General features: G+C 46.3%; 1 protein-coding gene across 3 annotated transcripts in view; it reads left to right on the forward strand.

Annotated features, from left to right (window-relative positions):
• Positions 1 to 23768, forward strand: part of SGF29 (SAGA complex associated factor 29) — a 28004-nt gene extending 4236 nt beyond the window's left edge. For 2 of the 3 annotated variants that reach the window (XM_082429456.1, XM_082429457.1), the window contains exons 2-10: positions 11054 to 11148; positions 15272 to 15347; positions 16000 to 16072; positions 20593 to 20657; positions 21598 to 21727; positions 21799 to 21945; positions 22190 to 22225; positions 22347 to 22509; positions 23563 to 23768. In XM_082429456.1, coding sequence (XP_082285582.1) covers positions 11054 to 11148; positions 15272 to 15347; positions 16000 to 16072; positions 20593 to 20657; positions 21598 to 21727; positions 21799 to 21945; positions 22190 to 22225; positions 22347 to 22509; positions 23563 to 23679 — 902 coding nt within the window. In that variant the 3' untranslated portion in view covers positions 23680 to 23768. Of the gene's footprint in view, positions 1 to 2276; positions 2435 to 11053; positions 11149 to 15271; positions 15348 to 15999; positions 16073 to 20592; positions 20658 to 21597; positions 21728 to 21798; positions 21946 to 22189; positions 22226 to 22346; positions 22510 to 23562 lie in introns of all 3 variants that reach the window. The other variant, XM_082429458.1, reaches the window with a different exon arrangement.
• Positions 23769 to 23814: the final 46 nt, after the last annotated feature.

Here is a 23814-nt window from a genome sequence, read left to right on the forward strand (position 1 = left end):
TTTCTCTTCTGACTTCACTCTGTATGACAGGCTCTAGGTCCATCCACCTCACTACCAATAACTCAATTTCGTTTCTTTTTATGGCTGGGTAATATTCCATTGTATATATGTGCCACATCTTCTTTATCCATTCATCTGTCGATGGACACTTAGGTTGCTTCCATGTCCTGGCTATTGTAAATAGAGCTGCAGTGAACATTGTGGTCCATGACTCTTTTTGAATTATGGTTTTTCTCAGGGTAGATGCCCAGTAGTGGGATTGCTGGGTCATATTCCATGCTACTCTTAACCAACAGAAAGAGGTTATCTTTTTGCAGATAGCTCTAGAAAAAGATCTGAAATTGATTTTGGCTAGATTTGGGTCACATATCTCTTCCTGAAGCAGTCATGGTGGTCAGGGAGAATATAATATTTTCATGGGCCCAGGTGGTATACCCAGCCTTGGAGCCAAAGTGAGGGGTGGTTTCCCAAAGGGAAATTCAGAGTGCTATTACCAGACCTAAATATTTACTTAAGAAAAATGAATATGTGTCTTTAAAAAGAATCACATGTGACTGCTCATAGCAGTTTTATTCATAATGGCCAAAAGTGGAAATAGATGCTGTTCAGAGAGAACAGGTTAAACAAACCAGTTTGTTCATACAATAGATGCAACTCAGCAATAGAAAGAAACAAACTCCTGATACACACAGCAACACAGATGAATCTCAAAACACATTAAGTGAAAGAATCCAGACACTAAAGAAGATGGATGGCATGATTATATTTCTATGAAATTCTGGAATAGGCATAACTAGTCTGTAGTGGAAAATATCAGAACAGTGGTTCCCCTTGTGGGTAGAAATAGAAAGTGTGACCATCTAAGTGGAAAAAAGAGGGTTCTAGGACCCAGAAGGTTTAGGGTACTGGGCCTTGCTTCAGAATTCATAAGAATTCTGAAATTTATAGGAATTGCGTAACCTCTTCTTGGTTTGCGACTAATGCTGAGATCAACTGGGACCCTTGGACTCAGATAATGGGCAGCTTGGGCTGAACATTCAGTTTCCTCCCAGCTGGGAGCTGCCTGAACTTTCAGTTAGATGTGGTCCTGAGTCTGCATTCCGGCTTTGCACCACCAGGCTTAATGTCCTCAGAGTGGAGAGCCACAGAAACCTTTGCCTCTACTGAGAATGTGTTTTCTGGGGAAGTTCAAGTTCACAGCTGACTGGATCCAGAGATAGCAGTAGTTTATTGGAAAATCATAAAATGAGTTGGTTTTCCCAGGCAGGGCGCACCCAGTAGGCAAAGCTTAAGCAAGAGAGGGCCCTTAAATGGTGGGGGCAGTGATTGCTTCCCCAGAGTTGGGATGCGTCAGTGTTTTCTGTTCCTTGTGCCTTTGACTGCTTTGCTCAACTTAACACAGTCCCTGTCTTTTTTCCTGGCAGTCCCCTGACCCACATCTACAGACAAGGAGGAGGCAGCTCGTATCTACCAAGTGCACGCTCTGTGCCAGACACTGTCCGTCACCTTACTTGTGTGGTTAGTCCTCAAGTGGGTGCTCTGGCTTTTATAGAGACTCAGAAAGGTTAGAGAACTCTCCCAGGGTGAGAACTTTATAGCTGTTCTGTCCCCATTCCTCTCCTTGGAACACTTCTAAAATAAGCCTGTCAGTTCATTACCCTGATGGCTGTATTGCAGGCAATCACGAGGGGAAACAACCAACACACTTACAACCATTCTGTACCTAGGCAGCCATTCTGTTTTTCACTTTCAGTGCAGTATTCAATAAATTACACGAGGGGACTTCCCTGGCGGTCCAGTAGTTAAGACTCCATGCTTCCAATGCAGGGGATGCGGGTTCAATCCCTGATTGGAGAACTAAGATCCCACATGCCGTGCAGTGTTGCAAAAAAAAAAAAAAAATTAAATTAAAAATTAAAAAAAAATTTTTTTTAAATAAATAAATTACATGAGATGGTCACTTTACTGTAAATAGACTTTGGGTTAGACAGTTTTGCCCAACTGTAGGCTAATACTGTAAGCGTTCTGGGCACGTCTAAGGTAGGCGAAGCTAAGCTATGACGTTCAATAGGTTAGGTGTATTAAGTGCATTCTCAACTTATGATATTTTCAACTTATAGTGGGTTGATCGGAACATAACTCCATGGTAAGTCAAGGATCTGTATATTACATATACAGAAGGTATCATACAAAATGAAAATCATTGTAGGTTGCTGGGATTTGCTTTAAGATATTCTTTGATGTTGTTGACTTTTTTTTTTTATCACCTAAATTAGGAAAAAATGGAAATAGAGGTGTGACCAAAGTACTTTGGAGAGCCAGGGGAGTTTCTGACTGCCTCGCTGGTTAAGGAGTACCCCAGAGAAGAGAGGGCACTGGAATAGGAAGAACTCGCTGCCATTTGTCAGTCAAGTCCCGGGGGAGGGGCATCAAGGTAGTGGAAACAGCTTGATGGTCCTTTCAGAGAGCTCAATACCGACTGCTTCCAGAGAGAGCAGTAGTTCACTGTATGATAAAATCATAAAATGAGGTTCTCCTAGGCAGGGCACTACCCAGTGGGCAAAGTGAGCCACCAGAATCCTGGCACTCATCTCATTACTTCAGAATTATTGGGTTGGCCACAAAGTTCGTTAGGGTTTTTCCATAAGATCTTTTTGGTCAACCCAGTACTTCACACTGAACAGAAATGAGGTGAGAAGAGAGCATTTTAGAAGTCACAAGTCAGTGTTTTTATGTGAGGGCATCCCGACAGGTCTCTTGTCAAAAACAGGGCCCTCCTTTCCCACCTCTGCCTTCTGATTGCAGAATTAGGCCCTGCCTGGCTCGGTATTTGACCTACTCCTTCCCCTCCAGACCAAGTGGGTCAACTTTTTCACTTTGGTTGGCTGAAAGTTTCAACATCAGTTTCTTTGTCTGACTCTGCATCTACTAATTGCAAAAGGTTTTATGAGATAACATACTTTTTCTTCTTGTATATGCATGGGATCTCTGGAGAAATACCCAAAAAACAGCAGGGGTTGCCTCAAGGGGTGGGAGATTTCACTGTGTTTCTTTAAATCGTTTGAATTTTTTTTTACTGTGTGCATATATTATCTAGTAGTTAAAGGTTTTCTTTTTTTTTTTTTTCCCCTTAAGCAGAACAGACTTTGTGTCTAACCACAGTGAGACAAAGAGACAGGTGATATTGCAGTAATGTGATGAGAGCCTAAACTAAGGCAGTGACAGGTGTGATGGAAGAGAAGGGTCTGGATTTAAGAGAAATTTCTGAGGCAAAATCAATAGAATTTGAAGGGGGATTGATCAAGGGCATGGGGTTTGGAGATGAGCAAGGAGAAGACCCCAGGATTTCCAGCTTGGGAAGCTGGCTGGACACTGATGGGCACCACTAACCCACGTCTGGAAGGCAGAGCCGTGCAGGGCAGGAAGTGTGAAGTGTCTGAGGGGCATCATGGTTGGGACGTTCAGGCGGCAGCTGCAGGTCTGAGCTGGGAGCCTTGGAGAGAAGTCAGGGCTGATGATACTGATGTGGAAGTTTCAGAATATGGGTGCTTGAAGCTGGTGACAGTGCTCAGGGAGTGCTTAGAGAATGAGAAGAGGATCCAGGGTGACCTTCTGCTGAGGTGGAGGAGGAGGGCAACAGAAAAATAGGGGAGACTGGAGGCCTAGAAACCCAGAGAACAGAGCTTTGAGGAGCAGTGTGTGGTCAGGTACTCAGTGCAGCAGAAAGTTCCAGGAGCTGGCAGGAGATCATAGGCACTGAGGGAGAGCCGGACTGCAATGGTTAAAGATTAAATGGGAATAGAAGTGAGGGTGGTGGGTACCGTGCCAGCCCTGTGCTAGGTACGGAGAGTAAAGTGATCCCTGCTCTCAGAGACTGGACACGCTAGGGGAGGGGACAAATACACACACACAGAGAATTGTAATACGATTTGATGGGCACAGTGGTAGAGAGATGCACAGGGTATAATGGGGACACAGAGAAAGGTAACTTCACCCAGCTGAGGAGACTGGGGGTTTCTGTGATTAGAGGAGGGGGTGACTTGGTAGTAATGCAGGTCTTAGAGAACAGTTAAATCAGGCAGAGGATTAGGGGTAATCTGCCTTCAGGAAGAACATCCCAGGTAGAGGGAGCAGCACAAACATAGGGCACAGGCATAGGAAGTTCCATGGCGCCCAGTCAAAAGCGGAACAGTTCAGTATCGCTGGAATGTAAAATGTGAGGCAGACAGGGCTGAGAGATGTTGGAGTGGGGGGAGACATGAGGATGGAAACCTCTTTGTGGAGACCTTGTGTCCTGTATTAAGGGCTTGACTTCTCCTGGGGGGGGGACGTGGGAGGGGGTTGAAAGTTTTTGGTAGGGAAACGATATGGCCACACTTGTCTTTTAGATGGATAGTCCTGGAGCTCTGCAGAGGGTGGATTTGAGGGAGATGAGAAAGCAGGGAGGAAGCCCAGCTAGGAGGCTGCTGTATAAGTTACGGTGAGACCGACCTGATACAGCCTGAACCAACGAGTGAAGGACTAAAAAGGAGTGGATGGAGTCCTGAAATACTGGGGCAGTAAATCAGCCAGAGTGGTGATTGGTTGGACATGAGGATTGAGGGAGAAGGGGGACTTGAAAATAACTCAGGTTCCAGCAGAAGTGGCTGAATGGGTTAGGAGAAGCATGCTACCACGTAGGGGTTTGGGGGTGGGGTGAGTAGGGAGGGGATGAGCTTGCTTTTGCACATACTGATTTTTTTTTTTTAACAGTTTTACTGAGATATAATTCACCTACCATACAACTCACCCATTTAAAATGTATAATTTATTGCATTTTTTAAAGTATATTCAGAGCTGTGCAACCATTATCATCATCTAATTTTAGAATATTTTCTGGGTACATTGATTTAAGAAAATTTTTTTTATTCTGGAACATTTCTGACATACAGAAGTAGAATCACATAAGGAGTGTCTGTGCTGGGCAGAGTGATCTGGGGTCTCCTCTGGTGGAGATGTCCAGCCAACACGAATAGTTGTTACGGGAATTTCAAAATGGACCTAACTTCGGGGAGGGGGGTCAGGGCAGGAGAGAGGTGGTGTGTGAAGGAGTAAAACTATGAAGTTCCTGTCGATTTCCCGACACTATTTCCAGTGGGGTTATTGGTGAAAGGGGGTTGTTGATGATAGCAGAGATGACTGTTCTTGCCTGAGGAGCTTCCAGGCTGGTTGGGGAAGAAAAGATCTACCTACATCCACTGGCTGGAAAGCCAGTTTATAGGTCTAGGTAGGTTCCAGGAAAAGTCAAGAGAAGAGTTAGGCTTATTTAGGGATGGTCAGACAAGACCAGTTTTGATCTGGTTGTTGAAAAAAGTGTAATGTTTGTGTCCTTGGCAGAGAGGGAGAGGGTGTAGATGGCACACCCTTTCAGCCTCGTTGGAGGGTAGTGTGGAATGGGACAGGACATCTGCATTTGAGTGTGTGTAGGTAAGACAGACCAGAAGAAATGCCAGCAGATAATGACAGATGACACTGGATGTGTCTCAGGGCTGGATCCCACCCCTCACCCTCCGGCCTCTGCAGATGCAGCCCCATTTTCTCGTCCTTGGACTTGTTCTCGGTGTGCTCCCCCCCCTCAGCCAACATGCTCACATTTCCTCCACCTGTACACCCTCCTCCGTCTGCTTGGCCTCCCCTTCAAGCCTCCACCCCTGTCTCTGGTCACAGCCCTGCTAGCAGGAAATTGTTATCTTTATTTGCTACCACACCCCTCCTGCATGGTGGTGGGTCTGAGGGCAGGAGCAAAGATGTTGAGGAGGGAGAAGGTTTGAAGTGTCAGAATTATCAGGGAAGGTAACTGATTTACCTGGCAGCAGAGTGGGAGTGCTTGCTATCAATGCTTGTATAAAGTAAAACCCGCTGTCTGGTTGTGGGGGGCTTCCCCCAGTTCTATTTTTTTTTTTTAATTTACTTTTATTTATTTTTGGCTGCATTGGGTCTTCGTTGATGCACGCGGGCTTTTCTCTAGTTGCAACGAGTGGGGGCTACTCTTCATTGTGGTGCGCCGGCTTATTGCTGTGCCTTCTCTTGTTGTGGGGCATGGGCTCTAGGCGCGTGGGCTTCAGTAGTTGTGGCACGTGGGCTCAGTAGTTGTGGCTCGCGGGCTCTAGAGCACAGGCTCAGTAGTTGTGGCGCACGGGCTTAGTTGCTCTGTGGCATGTGGGATCTTCCCGGACCAAGGCTCGAACCCGTGTCCCCTGCATTGGCAGGCGGATTCTTAACCACTGCGCCACCACGGAAGCCCCATTCCCCCAGTTTTAATATGCACAGGTGTAGGCATGTAAAAGGCAGGTGGTTCTGACCAGGATTCTGCTTTATGTGGCAGGAGGGAACAACCCTTTTCCGTGCTGATCCGTTCCTTCCAGGGATCTTCCCACCGGACTCTTCTTTGGTGCACACCTTCACCTTGGTTGTGGTTCAGCGGGGCTCTTTCCCCCTTCCCCTTTGCTCACTCAGCAGATCATCCCTAGCGTCATCAATTCCCAAGACTTTAGCAACGACCTTTATGCTGATCATTCTCAAATTTATCCACTTTGAATCTCTTAAACTCTAGATCCCTGATTTTGTGTGGTTCTAATTAATGCAACCAGACTTTTTTTTCTTAAGGGACATGTTCTTCTCTATATTAGAATGCATTATATAAAGCTTGTGGTGGTAAAAATAGTGTTGCACGTGTGAGGAAAAAAAGATATGTCACAAGCAGTCAAATGAAAATAAGCTGGACTTCATAAAAATTAAAAACATGTGCTTCAGAGGACACAATTCAGTAATCATTTTTTAAAAAGCCAACTAAAAATGGCAAAGGGCAGTTCTCCAGAGAAGATACACAAAGGCCAGTAAACACATGAAGAGATGTTCAACATCATTAGCCATCAAGGAAATGCAAATCAAAACCACTGGTTACCATTTCACACCCACTAGGATGGCTATAATCAAAAAGACAAGCAGGGCTTCCCTGGTGGCGCAGTGGTTGAGAATCTGCCTGCCAATGCAGGGGACACGGGTTCGAGCCCTGGTCTGGGAAGATCCCACATGCCGCGGAGCAACTAGGCCCGTGAGCCACAACTACTGAGCCTGCGTGTCTGGAGCCTGTGCTCCGCAACAGGAGAGGCCTCGATAATGAGGCCCGCGCACCGCGATGAAGAGTGGCCCCCACTTGCCACAACTAGAGAAAGCCCTCACACAGAAACAAAGACCCAACACAGCCATAAATAAAAAAATAGATAAATAAAAATTAAACTTTAAAAAAAAAAAGACAAACAATATCACATGTTGGTGCACGTGCAGAGATATCGGAACCCTCATGCGTTGCTGATGGGAATATAAAATGGTACACCCACTTTGGAAACAGTCTAGCTGTTCTCAAAAGGTTAAACATAGAGTTACCATATGATCCAGCAGTTGCACTCCTAGGTGTATACCCCGGAAATGAAAACATGTCCACAAGTATTAATAGCAGCAATGTTCATAACAGCCAAAAAGTGAACACAACCCAAATGTCTATCAGTTGATGAATGGATATACAAAATGTGGTATATGCAAACATGAAATATTATTCAACAATAAAAAGAAATGAAGTGCAGAATAGGCAAATCTATAGAGACAGAAAGTAGATTAGTGTTTGCCTGGGGCTGGAAGGGATGGAGATGTACGTGTATTTAAAGCATACAATTCAGTAGTTTTTAGTATATTCAGAGTTACACAGCCATCACCACAATCAATTTTAGAACATTTTCACCGCCTGACCAAAAAGCCCGATTCTCATTAACAGTCACTCCCCTTCCTCCCTCAAACCCCCCCGCCCCCCCCAACAGCTTTCTGTGGACTTGCCTATTCTGGATATTTCATATAAATGGAATCATACAATATGAGGTTTGTTTTGTCTGGCTTCTTTCACTTAGCATAATGTTTTCAAGGTTCATCCATGTGTAGCATGTGTCAGTTCTTCATTCCTTTTTAGTGTAATAATATAGTCTACTGTATGGATAATACCACACTGTACCCATCCATATAGTTTCTCCACATCCTCACCAACACTTGTTATTATGTCTCATTTTCATTATAGCCATCCTAGTGAGTGTGAAATGGTATCTCCTGTGGTTTTGATTTGCATTTCCTTGATGGCTAATGATATCAAGCATCTTTTCATGTGCTTGTTGGCAGTTTGTATATCTTCTTTGGAGAACTGTCTATTCAGATCATTTTTATATATGGTCTGAGGTAGGGCCCCAGATTCACTCTTTTACATGTGGACATCCAGTTGTCCTTGCACCATTTATCAAAAAAGACTATTCTTTCCCCATTAAGTTGTCTTGGCAACCTTGTGGAAAATCAGTTGACCATGGATATAAGGATTTATTTATGGTCTGATTCTGTTCCATTCATGTTTATGTCTACCCTTATGCCAGTACCACAACATCTTGATTACAGCTTTATAGTACGTTTTGTAATTGGCAAAACTTTTTCAAGATTATTTTGGGTATTCTGGATCCCTTGAATTTTCATATTAATTTTAGGATGAGCTTGTTAATTTCTGCAAAGAAGCCACCTGGGATTTTGATAGGGCTTTCATTGGAACTGTAGATCAATTTGGGGAGTAGTGCTATTTTAACAATATTAGGTCTGATGATCCATGAACATGGGATGTCTATTTATGTAGATCTTCTTAAGTTTTTTAAACAATGTTTTGCAGTTTTCAGTATAAGAATTGTATACTTCTCTTATAAAATTTATTCCTAAGTATTTTATTCTTTTCGATGCTATTGTAAATTGAATTGTTTTCTTAATTTCATTTTTGGGTTGTTCATTGCAACTGTATAGGAATGCAATTGATTTTTGCCTGTTGATCTTCTGTCCTTTAACCTTCTTTATTAGTTCTAATAGTTGTTTAGTGGATTTCTCAGGATTTTGTGTATACAAGGTCATGTCATCTGCAGATGAAGATAGTTTTACTTCTTTCTTTCCAATCTTGATTCTTTTATTTCATTTTATTGCCCTAGTTTGAACCTCCAGAACAATGTTGACTTGTTGCTGATCTTAGGGGGGAAAGCTTTCAGTCTTTCACCAATAAGTATGATGTTATCTGTGGGTTTTCATAGATGCCCTTGATCAGGTTGAGGAAATTCCCCTCTGTTCCTGGTTTGTATATTACTCTTTTAATAAACAGAAGCAGAGATTTTAAGAAGATATGCATATTTAAATACATAGAGTTCACAGTTCATTACCGGGGGGTGGGAGACATGCAGTGTGAATCTGATCTTTGTGGATATGGAGATGTACTAATTGAATGATCTTTATAAGAAGGTAGGGTATAAAGTAAAAATTTCAGCATCCTAAAAAAAAGTTCTTTTTTTCCAGTCTACTTTTATCTTTAGGCATATGTCCAGTTTTACCTAGTTACAGTAGTTTACTTTTTAAAAAAAAATTTTTATTGAAGTATAGTTGATTTACAATGTTGTGTTAATTACTGCTGTACAGCAAAGTGATTCGGTTACACATATATATACATTCTTTTTTTTAATATTCTTTTCCATTATGGTTTATCATAGGATATTGAATATAGTTCCCTGTGCTATACAGCAGGACCTTGTTTATCCATCCTGTATATAAAAGCTTACATCTGCTAACCCCAGCCTCCTACTCCATCCCTCCCCCAACTCCCTCCCCCTTGGCAACCACCAGTCTTTTCTCTATGTCCATGAGTCTGTTTCTGTTTCATAGATAGGTTACCTTGGTAACCACCAGTCTGTTCTCTATGCCCATGAGTCTGTTTCTGTTTCATAGTTAGGTTCCCTTGGCAACCACCAGTCTGTTCTCTAGGTCCATGAGTCTGTTTCTGTTTCATAGATAGGTTCATTTGTGTCATATTTTAAATTCCACATATAAATGATATCATATATTTGTCTTTCTCTTTCTGACTTGCTTCACTTAGTAGGATAATCTCCAGTTGCATTCATGTTGCTGCAAATGGTATTATTTCGTTCTTTTTTATGGCTGAGTAGTATTCCATTGTATGTATGTACCACATCTTGTTTATCCATTCATCTGTCAGTGGACATTTAGGTTGTTTCCATGTGTTGGCTATACAATAGCTTACTTTTAAAATTACCTTTTATTGTCTCTTATTCTTTTTCTAATTACCTACTGTTGCATTTTATTTTCATCAGAATACGTTCATCTTACCTTAAGTCAGACATTTTTAGTAGTTAATTTCTCTTCCCTCTACAGTAAAAAAAAGTAACAATGCTTTATGACTTAGAAAGTGTCTTCATATAAAATCTTATTTGAATCCTCATTTTACACATAAAAAAAAAAAGGAAAACCAGAATGCTTGAATCATTTGTCAGGATAGTAGGAGGAGAGCTGGGGCTAGGGCATAGTGCTTTTGAAGATACTTAAATAAGTACACCTGACTTGGTTGAACATATCGAATACGAGCATCATTGGATTAGGGAGGAAATCCAAGACAACTTGCCACTGTATCAGTTTCCTAGGGCTGCCATAACAAACGACCATAAACTGGGTGACTTAAAAGAAATGTATTCTCACAGTTCTGAAGGCTAGAATTCCAAAATCAAGGGGTTGTATTAGTTCCAGAATCAAGGGTGGGTTCCTTCTTGAGTGCCCAGAAGGAGAGTATGTTCCGTGCCTCTCTTCCAGCTTCTAGTGGTTGCCAGCAGTCCTTGCTATTCCTTGGCTTGCAGCTGCATAACTGCACTCTCTCTCTGCGTCTGTCACATGGCTGTCTTCCCTCTGTGTGTGTCTCTCTCTCCACCTGTCATTCTCTGTATGTGTGTCTCTGTTTCTTCTCTTATGAGGACACCAGTCATGTTGGATTAAGGCGCACCCTACTCCAGTGTGACTTCATCTTAACATATATCTTAATTACATCTGCAAAGACCCTGTTTCCAAGTAAGAGGTACCAGAGGTTAGGACTTCAGCATGTCTTTCAGGAGAATGGTTTAACCCACAACAGCCACTAACAAGGCTCTCTTCTGCTCCCCCTCCACCCCAGGCGCCCCCGTATACCACACCATGGCCCTCGTGTCTGCTGATTCCCGCATTGCAGAACTGCTCACAGAGCTCCATCAGCTGATCAAGCAAACCCAGGTAAAAATCCACAGCCCTCCACTCCTAGAGGGGAATGTGGGCTGTGATGCTGAGCTGTGGAGGGGGCGGGGGTGGTTGTGTTCAAAGAGATTGGACATGCAGGAACCACGGTGATGTAATGAAGGTGGGAGGAGAAAGAGAATGTAGGGTATGACTCCCATTCCTGTTGGATTTTCTGTCATGTGCAGGGTTTCATGATTTGTTTTGTTTAGTAACAGCTATATTGAGAGGTATAATTCACATACCATACAATTCACCCATTTAAGGTGTACAATCCAATTTGAATCAATATTCAGAGTTGTGCAACCATCACCATGATCAATTTCAGAACATTTTCATCACCTGACAAAAATACCCTGTACCCAATAGCAGTCATTCTCCTTGTGCCTCCACCTCAGGTAAACAGAGACACTCTTATCGGGCAAGATATTCCAAGCGTGTTTAGAGGTTATCTACTAAGAGCTGGTCAAGGGCCAACCCTTTTTTGGAATGTGTAGTGTTTGAAAACCCAGGCCTGCTGAATTGATCTTTAACTGCACCTGCCACCCCCCTGGCCCTTGGCCTAGGCTCTGTTACAGCAAAACAGTCATTTGAGCATTTACCTTTAGTATAGCATTTATATAAAAGATACAGCAATAGTATCAGGATAAATATGCCTAACATTTGCAGGAATCCTTATAGGGTAGGGATAGACTTAAAGAAACAACTAATCTGTCCTATGGAGCCATTACATACACTTTCATATTTTTGTACTAATTTGATTACCTGGTTTCCTCCTTCATCTACCACCATCTGTACCTTATGATAAATTTGTGTGAAACTGTTTAGCATAGAAATTAGCTGATGGTGAGTTAAATCCAATTCTTCCTCAGGTCAGTCACTTTCCCTCAGCATTACATTCCCAGAAGACTTTGAATCAATCTCCCAATACATTTGGTCATCAATATCAGTATTATCCTATGACTGACTTACATAAGGTAGTTGAATCTTACCAACAGTGCCAGTGTGTTACACCATATTGAAGTATGGTCATGGTAAAATTCGGTTTCATTATGGAACAAATCAGTAAGAATTACAGAGCTATTTGTTAGGCCTTTACAACAGAATTGGCCCTGCCCATTTACCAGATTTTATTACGGACAGGCTTTATTACAGTTGGCCATGATTCAGTTATTTCTGGGTTCCAAGTCAGCTGGGGATGAAGCCAGTCACTCTGTCTCAGCTCAGGCTCGTACTGAGACTGGTTTCCACTGCATACTGTTGTACAGCAGAGTCCACCTCCCTCCTACGGGGAGGACACAGGTGGTGTTCAGAGTACAAGTCCTACCTCTGCTAACTGGACTTCAGGATATGTCTTGTTTTGATCTATTCTTGGGTCAAGGGTAGTCATGGTGCATTGATGTAAATTGCACATGCCGCTTGAGGGCTTCTATAGGTTTAGAGGTCCACAAAATTCCCATAAGTGTGCCCCTTGGGGCTCAGCAGCTCGATGGAGGGCCGCTGCTCATGGCTACTTATTAAAGTATTATCCATTTTAAAATAGTCAAGAAACCCTGGTGGGTCAAGGTGCAAGCCCTTTCCCAGCAACAGGTGGGTCCTAGAGCTATCCACATTACCTGTTGGGTTGGCCTGAACCACTTCACTAAAGCCTCATCATCTTTCCAGGCTGACTCCCATCCCTTGCCTTCCTCCTAGGAGGGAACTCATTTCTGTTTGTTTATTCTAATCAACAATCTTTTCCCCCTGATTGCTGCTTCTCATTGAAAATGAGTTCAGCTTGCCCCACAATGAACACGACAGTACCCATGTCCCCTAAAGCCTTTTTCTGTCTATGGGCCAATGTTGCTTACTCCACCATGCATTTTGTTGCCATTGTGTACTAATGGCCTGGGTACTGCAGTTAGGATACATATTTTGTACCCAAAAATGTTGGGTGCCCCATACTAGGGTTAGATGAGTGGTAGTTGCACCTAGATGTAATTTAGCCTAAGTATATCATATGGCCTCTTAGGCCTCTCAAAACCTTCCTCGTCTAGGGGAGCGGGGGATGGGGCTGTTCCCCAGGGGAATTTGGACCTACCATGTGCCTACTGCTCTAATCCTGTCAGAAACCCACTTTTCCCTATTGTTTTTACTTGCTTTTCATTCACAAAGACAAGGGTGATATGTATTTGTGCGAGCATGCTGTGGCATATCGTGTCCATTATAACCAGGGACCTTTCTAAGCATCCCATCATCCAGGCTTGTAGTTACACAATGATCAGTCTGCTGGGAGCCGCCATACAACCCAATGGGAGCAGTTCCCAGAGATTCCTTTCCAAATGGTATCCTTTGTAGTGGAATGTGACCTGAAAAATAAGAGTCAGAAGATCCTGGCACACATATTGCTAAGTGAAAACCCAGTCTGAAAGGTTTTCTATACTGTATGATTCCAACTATATGACAATATGGAAAAGGCAAATCTATAGAGAGAATAAAAAGGTCAGTGATTGCGCAGGGCTTAGAGGGAGGGAGGGATGAATAGGGGGAGCACAGGGGATTTTTAAGGGAGGTGAAACTCTTCTGTATGATACCATAATGGTGGATACATTACATTTTGCATTTGTCAAAACCCATAGAACGTAAAACACAAAAAGTGAATCTTAATGTAATCTATGGACTTTAGTTAATAATAATTATCAATATTGGTTCAGTAATTGTAAGAAATGTTCCACACTAATGCAAGATGTTAATAATAGATGAAGCCATGCAGGGGAAAGCAGGTATATGGGAACTCTGTCTTCCACCTGCGTGTTTTTTCTGTAAACCTAAAACTGCTCTAAAAATAGTTTATTAATAAAATTTTGAAGATAAAGAAAAAAAGATACTGGCACATTACTAGAATTCCAGTCAGTCATCAACAGTTTGTCCAGTTTATCATCATACTGTATAACCAAAATGTCTCTCAGAGGGTTTTCAGGCTTCCATTTGACTTTGTTGGGTTCTAAAAGCAGAGGTGGTCTTGGCAAACACACGGCGTCACCCTTCAGGGCATCTGGTATGACTGAGTTAAGAGTCAATGTTACTCTCTTGCTCTGAGCCTCTCTCAGGTATTAATGTAATACTGAATTTCCATCATTGCATAACCCATTTATTCATTCTTTTACCCTTGGCTACTCTTTCTCCTTCTCTCCATTTGTCATTGATTTTTGTCCAGATTTTTCTACTCTTTGAAGGACATTAGGCTCAGCCACCGTGCTGGTCCTGATTGCCAGCAACAACGCTAGTCTAGCAAGTGCCTCACCTTCCCCCGACTCTCCCCCTATCCCCACCCCGGCCCCCGTCCATTCCCATTCATGTAAGGTAGGGTTACTTAGGTGTGGAACTAGTGGGCTGTTTTTACCACTAGGCATTATAGCTGCGTTCACTGTTAACTCCATTTTGCCAGATGGGGTGAAAGTACCTACCCCCTCAGGCACTTAGAAATTCTGACATAAAGGTTAAAAGGTATAGTTACAATTTCTCCTTAGGAATCATCCCTGCTTCCGGCATCTTCATTTGCAGCTCTGGTCCCAGGACCGCTGATGTGGGGAAGAATTGTATCAGCATCCTTACCCACCCCGCTCCCCAGATGAATTGATCATAGATACATGTGTTAATTTCTAGACTCTCAATTCTGTTCCATTGACCTATATGGCAGTATCACACCATTTGACTACTGCAGCTTTGTAGGAAATTTTGAAATTGGGAAACGTGAGTCCTCCAATGTTTTGTTTGTTTTTTTTTTTAAGATTGTTTTGGCTATTCTGGGTCACTTGAATTTCCATATAAACTTGAGGATCAGCTTGTCAATTTCTGCAGGGAAGTCAGCTGGAATTTTGATGGGGGTTGCATTGAATCTGTGGATCAGTTTGTCTTTTTGATAAAGGAGAGTCATTAAATGTATAACTTGTAAGTTAACTTTAATGCCTTTTGTATTGCTTTTGCATTAGTCGGGGGAAAAATCCTTTTAAACTTACGGATTTGGAAGTTGGATTTACAAAATGAGGGTCATATTTATGGGGCCTCTGGCCTGGGCTGCAGGGTAGTTGCCACAGCAGGATAAAGGGCCTCCCCTCATGTCCTGTTGACCTCTTCCTTGCAGGAAGAGCGTTCAAGGAGCGAACACAACTTAGTGAACATCCAGAAGACCCACGAGCGGATGCAGACAGAGAACAAGAGTGAGTGGCTGGGCTCGGGAGAGAAAGGAGTGGGCCAAGACTGGGAACATGGCGGTCATCGTTTTTGAAAGGGACTTTTGCATGTATCTGCCTAATCCAAAATGAACTGCTTGCTCCCTAGGCCTGAGGAACAGTTTTCCCTTAGGCTGGGTGACCTAAGATGACCCAGGAGACAGATGACAGACTGCCTAGCCACTAAGGAACCTTAAAATCCCCCAACTCTGAGGACTGGGAAGTCAGGAAATGACGCTGCGTCTCGGGAACCCCCTTACAGCGCACAGGACCCCCCAGTTAGCCGGCATTTTCTAGAGCTTCCCTACTCGTGTGCCCTGCACATGCCCTGAGGTCAGGCTCCTGGGCTGGTGCTTTCCAACTCTGAGGAGCTTGGAGAATTGTTTTCTGTTTGCGTGCGTCACACCCTGGCAGAGGTTAGAGAGTCCTCTCCTAGGTGTTGTGATGGCATCTGTACCATATGAAAATGTGAACATGGAGGTATCGGCCTTGGGGGCACTTCTGAGCCAGTAAAGCTCATACCTCAGCCCACGGCCCCTCGGTGCCTCCCAGAGTCTGATTCCGGCGGACTGGAAGCAGTGCCACGTTGCTGCCCGCTGCTCCTCACCCATGCATCTTCCTCCCTTTGTTTATTCTGCAGTCTCTCCCTATTACCGGACAAAGCTGCGTGGCCTCTATACAACCGCCAAGGCCGATGCAGAGGCTGAGTGCAAGTGAGTACCGTCCCACTGCCCTGCCATCGCCTCCCCTCCTCATCCAGGTGCTGGGCTGTAGGAGCGTGTGGACCGTAGCCCCAGCCTGCCTCTCCTCCCACGGATAAGCAGATTCTGACTCCCCAGCTTCTCCTTTAGGGCCCACTTTCCCTAGAGCCCACTCTGGCCTCTCTTCCCTGGCCCTGCTGTTTTATAGACGGCAGAAAGGTGTGGATCAAATCCCAGTGATGCCTTTTTCTAGTCACTTGACCTTGGGCAGTCATTTCAGCTGAGACTCAGTTGCTCCGTCATTAAAGTAGGGATAATAACTACCTGTAGAATTGTCAGCGTAAAATGGGAGAATGCACACAAAGTGCCTAATACCAGTATTTTTCAAACTCTTTTGACCATAACCCATGGTTATGCCTGGTGTTGGGCAGTCTCCATAGAGAGACACAAGGATAGTGAGGATCCTGCCTTCAAGGGCAAGCAGTCCAGAAAGGAGAGACACCCTAAAAAAGTTACAGGACAGTGTAGTTGGTGGGCTGGCCGAGATGCTGTTCACTGTGCCTGGGGATCTGAGACCCTCTCAGGGAGGAGGAGAAACTTGAGCTGGGGATGGGTAGGCAGACAAGTCAGAGAGCCCAAGTGGAGGACAGTGTGTGCCAGGGCCATGGAGGAGCGCATTTGGGGAATGAGAACTAGTCCTTGCATGGCTGGGGGAGGGGAGGGCAGGATGTGGAAGACCTCCAATACCTGGACGTTATCTTGGAGGCCATAGCGAGCCAAAGACGATGTAAGAGCAGGAGAGAAGCCCCTGGCTGCCGCACGGAGAGTAGACTAGGTGAGATTCAAGGCTAGTTTGGAGACCAGGCAAGAGATAGTGACGGAGTTGAGCTGAGACAATGGCAGTGGGGATAGAGAAACAAGGGTGGGTTCTGAGATCAAACTGGAGGATGAGTTGGGAGAGAAGATTTCCAAGGTTTTTAGCTTGAACAGAGGGGTCTGATGGGGCTCCCTTTGCCAGGGTGGGAAGAGAACAAAAGGGTGGGGCCGACTGGCGGGGAGGGGACACAGTGAATTCTGGTTGGAGGTGTTGCTTGCTTGGCTTTCCAGCCCAGCCTTCCCCACCCCCATCTTCTCCCTGATTTGCAGATTCATCAGGTAGCCATAGTTGGGCCCTTTCCCATTAGTGGGCCTGGAGTTTGGCTTGTATAAGTCAGAGTGACTCAACACTCATTTGGAAGTAAAAGGCGTACTTTCCCTTCCCAGCTTAACTGCCGGCAGAGTGAGGCGGCTGCTTCTGCAACCAGCTGGTGTGAGCTCTTCTCTGGCATGGACTTAACCAGAGTTTAACACTTAAAGCTTGTTTCATAAGTGCAGGTCCCTTGCAGTCCTGCTGTCATTTCACTTTTTCAGACTCTTAGACCTTCATACGTTCATTCACTAAACAACAAATAAGGTGTCCTCACCTCCAGATACCATGCTGGGAACAGGAGAGTGGGTGAGACAGATAAGATGCCACCCCTACCCGCAGGGAGCTCCGTGTCTGGGTGGGGAAAACATGGTACTGTGTGTGCCTGTGGCACTGACCCAGGTGCTGCAGCACCTATCAGCTCATCTTCTAAATATTTGCATTAAACCTCTTGGGAAACTGAAGAGGCGCCAAGAGCCTGCTTCATGAGCTAGCCCAAGCCTGTGATGCTTTGCTGTTCCTTCTATCCAGTCCTGGCTGGTTTTCCTCCTCCTGCTTTTGCAGAAAACAGAAAGGAACCCGTGTCTTCATTTAACAATCATCTCTTTTAGCAGCAGGAGTCAAAGGGAAACAGATCAAAGATGTCACTTTCCGTATTCCAGTGGAGACGGGTAGCCATTCTGGGTGGGAACAAGGTATTTTCCAACATTGGTTCAGAAGGCACTTCTCCAGGTGCGGCTCTGTGAGGGCACAGGAGAGAAGGCCCACAAGGAATTATTTTTCACCCTAATCAAATAATTACTGTGTATTGGTATGCAGCAGTATTGGATTACTTTAAAGAGCCCACACCATTTAGCCCCTTACGAATGGTTGGGGAGGGGTGCCGGGTTTGTGGGGGGAGGGAGGTTAGGGCTCAGGGTTCTTGGCTGAGGAACCTGCAAAGGAAGGTCAGCCAGCAAGAGGCGTTTCCTCTGCTGTCCCAGGTGCAGTGGGGCTCTTGGGTGGCACCATCCCTGACGGTAGCTGATGGGCTGGCAGGCTGCCTGCCAGAAGGTCGGGACCCACGCTTTGCTGGGTGGTCATCCTGGTTGACCTGAAGCCTCTATGGTTCCGAGATGGAGAAGTTTCAGCTCCAGAAAACTGCTCTTTAAATAGTAAATGATCTTAAAACATTGTTTCCTCAGATCTCTGCAGTGGAACTTCAGTAACTTTAGGAAACGGAATATTACATTCCTCTCCTTAGAGATTCACAATGCAAATTAAAGTACTGAAGTATTAAAGTACTGCAGTATTAAAGTATTGAAGTATTAGAGTATTGAAGGCTCTGCCAAGTTCTGCAACAGCAATTTCTTTAACTCAGTATTTCACAAACTTACTTGACAGTGGAATACATTTACACACTGGTTCTCAAGTCTGGCTGCGCCCAGAGGTTCTGCTTTAACTGGGGTGGAGTTCATGCATTGGTGTTAACTTTCTACGTAATTTCAGACTTATACAAATGTATTTTTACCACATTTGCTTTATCACTCTCTCTCTATGTATGTATTTAGAATCTTTTTTTTCTGAATCATTTATGTTGCAGACATGATGCATGATGCCTCTTGACCTCTAAATACATCAGTCAGCATTGCCTAAAAACAAGGACATTCTTAAACAACCACGGTACATTTCTCAAAATCAGGAAATAACAGATATAAAACTATTAACTGATCTACAGATCTTATTCAGATCTCATCACTGTCCAGTGATGACCTTTACAGCAAAAGAACATTTTTATAGTGCAGATCAGCACTGTGTTTAGTTTTCCTGTCTCTCTGGTCTTTCAATCTGGAACAGTTCCCAGGCTGTCTTTGCTTTTCCTGACCTTGACATTTTGAAGATTATAGGCCAGTGCAGAATGTCCCTCAGTTGGGTTTGTCTGATGTTTCCTCATGATTAGATTCAGGTTTTACGCTTTTGGAAGTAATAGCATGGAAGTGATGTTGTCCTCCGTCATCATATTAGAAGGCAAAAGACTCCCACTGGTTAAGGTGGGCTCTTCCAGGTTTCTCCTGTGTCAAGTTATTGCTGTTTTCCACTGTGTGATTAATAAGTATCTTATGAGAGATACTTGGAGACTATGTACATATCCCGTTTCACATCAGACCCACTAGTTTTGGCATCTGTTGATGATTCTTACTTAAAGCAATTGGGATTCTTTTTAAAAAGCTCCCCAGGGCGTTCTGATGTCCAGCTAGGGTTGAGAACCACTCCATTAATATCTCACAGAATACAGCTTAGGACATACTACGTAAAACGATGTCCTCCAAACAGGCCCGGCAGCAATGATCAGACTTTGCAAGTTCCCTTTGGCCTGCTGGCTTTTACTCCTCCTCTGCTTTCCTGGAAGCCTGATTGCCCCGTGTCCCAGTGCTCACTCACAAGCCCGAGGTGGCTCCCGCTGAGCTGTCCTGGCGTCCGACACCAGCCACGCTGAGCTTCAGTGCTCCAAGCCTGTCGGCATGGTGTTCATCCCTCCCTGCTTTGGTTTGCCCAGTTCCCTCTGCCAAGGCTGCCCCTTGCCCGATCTTCTGGCCTTTCTTTGCCTGATGGGTCCACAAGAGTCACACCCTCTGGGACACCTCCTGTGACACTATTGTGCTGTGTTCTCATGGGTCTGAACCAAGGCCTTCGGAAACACCTGGGCATTTACTAAAGTTTTGCTAGAGGAATGTGCTGGAGAATAAATGACCTGAAGTGGCTTCTATGCTGCTTATTGCTGTTGAGATATTCTTTGGGGGAGGTTCCCGAAGGTCTAGGATAAAGAAGCCTTCTTCCCGCAAGGATTTGTGTGCACTTCTGCCAGGTTGCTTGGGTCCCAGCCACCCTGGAACCCCTGTAATCGAACTCCAGAGGTTTCCTGGGGCTGCAGTCTTTCAGGGATGAGTTCCCTCCACCCCCAGCCCTGCTCTGAGCCGAGACAACTCCCCACAGTCCTCTGGAATGTCTCTTTTACAGGTGCCACTAGGGCAGACCCCAAGTTTTAACTTCTGTCCTCTGAATCGCAAGAGGTTGTTAGAGTCTGCTGGCACCCAGCAACACTTCTTCAGGATTTGTCAGATTCACTCCGGCCAAGGCAGCTCTCTGCTTTGCTTACCTCTCCAGGACCCTCTTAGGTTTTTTGGCCTGCCACTTCCTCTTGTCTCATCAGTTCTTTTATGCTTTTAAGATTAAAAAACACATGCCTAGGGTTTATAGTTTCCAGCATCAGGGTTGGTCTGAGCTAGCCAGCCTGCCGTAATGAGAAAAGGAAGTCTGCGCTTTGTGCTTCATCCAGACCTCTTCTTTCCCTTCTCCCTGCCCTCAGCATCCTCCGGAAAGCCCTAGATAAGATTGCGGAAATCAAGTCTCTGTTGGAAGAGAGGCGGATTGGTGAGTTAGAGACGACCAGGCCGGCATTCCTGGACCAGGCGGAGTGAGGGTTCCTGAGAGCAGCAGTCAGGTCTCCCTGTAGGGGAGCCTGTGACCTCAGTCCGGTGGGATTGTTCCGGGGGCTTCTGACAGAGAAGCGCCTGGGCAGCCTGGGGTTGGGAAGGGAATGGGGATCATCCCCAGAGCTCCCTGCAGACCACGCTGATTCCCCTGCTCCCTCTACTGCCTGGGTCAGTCACCTCCCTCCTTCCTACTGCCACCCACTCCCATTTCTTGCTGTGGGGAGAACCAGAGCTGCACCCTGGGTGTCTTGAAGCCAGCCTTCCACATGGAGTTTACCTACATGAGGTGCTGGCTTCCAGATCCCTCAGGCTGCTGTGGCTTTCCCACCTCTCTTGCCCCAGTGAACCCCCCGTGTGCAACTCCTCACCCATCAAAAATGCTGTCACACTGCCAGCTGGGTTTGTATGAAGTGGCTGGGTGTGTTGAACCATGCCTGAGGAGGTCAGGGGTCTGTCCACATTGGAGAGTTAGTTTTTTTTTAAAACTTTTTGTTGAATTACAACATATGTTCATAGAAGAGTACACGTAAGTGAACATACAGCTCACCGAAACTTTCACTAATGGAACAAAACCGATGTAACCAGCACCCAGATCAAGAAATAGAACGTGACCAGAACCCCCGAATCCCAGCTTTTGCCCTTTCTAGTTCCCTCTCCCTAGGGTATCCACCCTCCTGGTGTCTCACCATCTGGGCGGTCAGGGCGGTCTGACTGTGGGCATCTGGTGGAAGGGGCAGGATGGCACCTGGGCCCTTGGTGCTAACTTGGGCGGTGGGGCTGCAGGCTGAGCTCTGACAGCCCGATGCAGGCAGGCTAGGGTGGGCCTGGGGGCGGGCACCCTGTCCCTGGTGTCTCAAGGGCTCACTTCTTTCCCACAGCGGCCAAGATCGCGGGCCTGTACAATGACTCGGAGCCCCCTCGGAAGACCATGCGCAGGGGCGTGCTGATGACCCTGCTGCAGCAGTCAGCCATGACCTTGCCCCTGTGGATCGGGAAGCCCGGTGACAAGTGAGGGCGGGCCCAGGGCTGGGGGCGCTGGCAAGGAAGGGACTGGAAGTGACATTGTACTCCACCCTCAGGCCCCCGCCCCTCTGTGGGGCCATTCCAGCTTCTGGGGACTACGTGGCCAAACCCGGAGACAAGGTGGCTGCCCGGGTGAAGGCCGTGGATGGGGATGAGCAGTGGATCCTGGCCGAGGTGGTCAGTTATAGCCATGCCACCAACAAGTGAGTGGACGCCCAGCCCTGTGGGCTGTTCTTCCGTCACTACACCCACTTGGGCTGTGACTCTCACCCGTCTGCAAGATGGGAGAAAAGCAGCTTCCCTTGGGTGCCAGTGGGGATGGTGTGTGAAGCAGTGGGCTCCTGGGGCTACTTCCCTTCCCCGCCCTCCTCCCCCGCTTCCTCGGGGCTCCCTGACTTGGACTATGCACCTCCCTGCATCCACCGCTTTCCTTTTGTTTACCCGCAGGTATGAGGTAGATGACATTGACGAAGAAGGCAAAGAGTGAGTGTGCTCATGGCGCGGGGGGGGGGGGGGGGCATGGAAGCCTGGGGGCAGCTAAGCTGCTGGGATGGGGCCCCCACCTGGCCATGGGTTGACCTCAGCTCCCCCTCGCCCCCGCCAGGAGACACACCCTGAGCCGCCGGCGGATCATCCCACTGCCCCAGTGGAAGGCCAACCCGGAGACGGACCCCGAAGCCTTATTCCAGAAGGAGCAGCTCGTGCTGGCCCTGTATCCCCAGACCACCTGCTTCTACCGTGCTCTGATCCACACGCCCCCGCAACGGGTAAGCCAGCCTCCACGGGAGAGACACTAGCCCGATACAAGGACCAGCTGGGTCATGGAACATCTTCCCACTTTCCATCCCCTTTTCCTCATCTTACAGCCTCTTTGAGCTAGGAGGGTCCTGCAAGTTGGCCTTTGTCTTCTGCTTAGTCTGCCCTACAGCCCTGCCCTCTAGGGCAGCACCAGCCAACCCTCCTCTTTCCAAGCTTCAGAGCCTTAGCAAGCCCTGAGCGGAATGGACCCGAAGCATACTTTAGTCTAACCTCACTTTTGCACCAAGATGGGAAGTTCAATGCCCAGGGCCTGTTTTGGAACCCTTGACTCCTGCACCACTGCCCTTTCCTTGGCTGAGCTGCTTTCTCTCAAGCTCCTGACGTTGCTGACACCCTGGTCACGCATCACCTGATGGTAGTTTAAAGGCTGTTCTCCTCCCCTCTTCCTCCAGGATACCTGCCTGCTGCCCTCTAGGCTTTTTTTTTTTTTTTGGCTGCGTTGAGTCTTCGTCGCTGCGCGTGGGCTTTCTCTATTTGCAGCGAGTGGGGGCTACTCTTCGTTGCAGTGCGTGGGCTTCTCATTGCGGTGGCTTCTCTTGTTGCAGAGCACGGGCTCTAGGCACACGGGCTTCAGTATTTGTGGCGCACGGGCTTGCTTGCTCCGAGGCATGTGGGATCTTCTGGAACCAGGGATCGAACCCGTGTCCCCTGCACCGGCAGGCGGATTCCTAACCACTCTGCCACCAGGGAAGTCCCCCTCTAGGTTGTCCTTGATCCCTTTAACACAGGCTCCCTGGTACCAGACCCTCCAGTTATGGCCCATCCACATAGGTGGCAAGTCTCCCTTCTCCCTGCTCTTCATCCCTTACCCTTGGCCCTTTGTTGCTGAGGAAAGAGCTCTGTTGTAACAGGGACTAGGTTCAAACATCTAGACTTCCTGAGTGACTACGAGGACAGGAGAGGCTGGGGGCCCACGAGCCAGAGGTTCCTGTCTATCTCGGTTTGGGGGGGCCTCGCCTGGAGGTCTCTGACCAGTGACTCCTGTCTGCCCCCTACTGCAGCCCCAGGATGACTATTCGGTCCTGTTTGAAGACACCTCGTATGCAGATGGTTACTCCCCTCCCCTCAATGTGGCCCAGCGGTACGTGGTGGCTTGTAAGGAGCCCAAGAAAAAGTGAAGCGGCCTAGCAGACTCGCAGTCTCCTGATATCCTCGAAGGGGGATGCAACACGAGATTTTGTGATCAAATAAATATTCCCCCTCCTTGTCCATGTCTCGTGGGTTTTACTTTTCCAGACCCTTCTTTCCCTCCC

Source organism: Balaenoptera physalus, assembly GCF_965194825.1.
Source record: "Balaenoptera physalus genome assembly, chromosome: 16".
Lineage (NCBI taxonomy): Eukaryota > Metazoa > Chordata > Mammalia > Artiodactyla > Balaenopteridae > Balaenoptera > Balaenoptera physalus.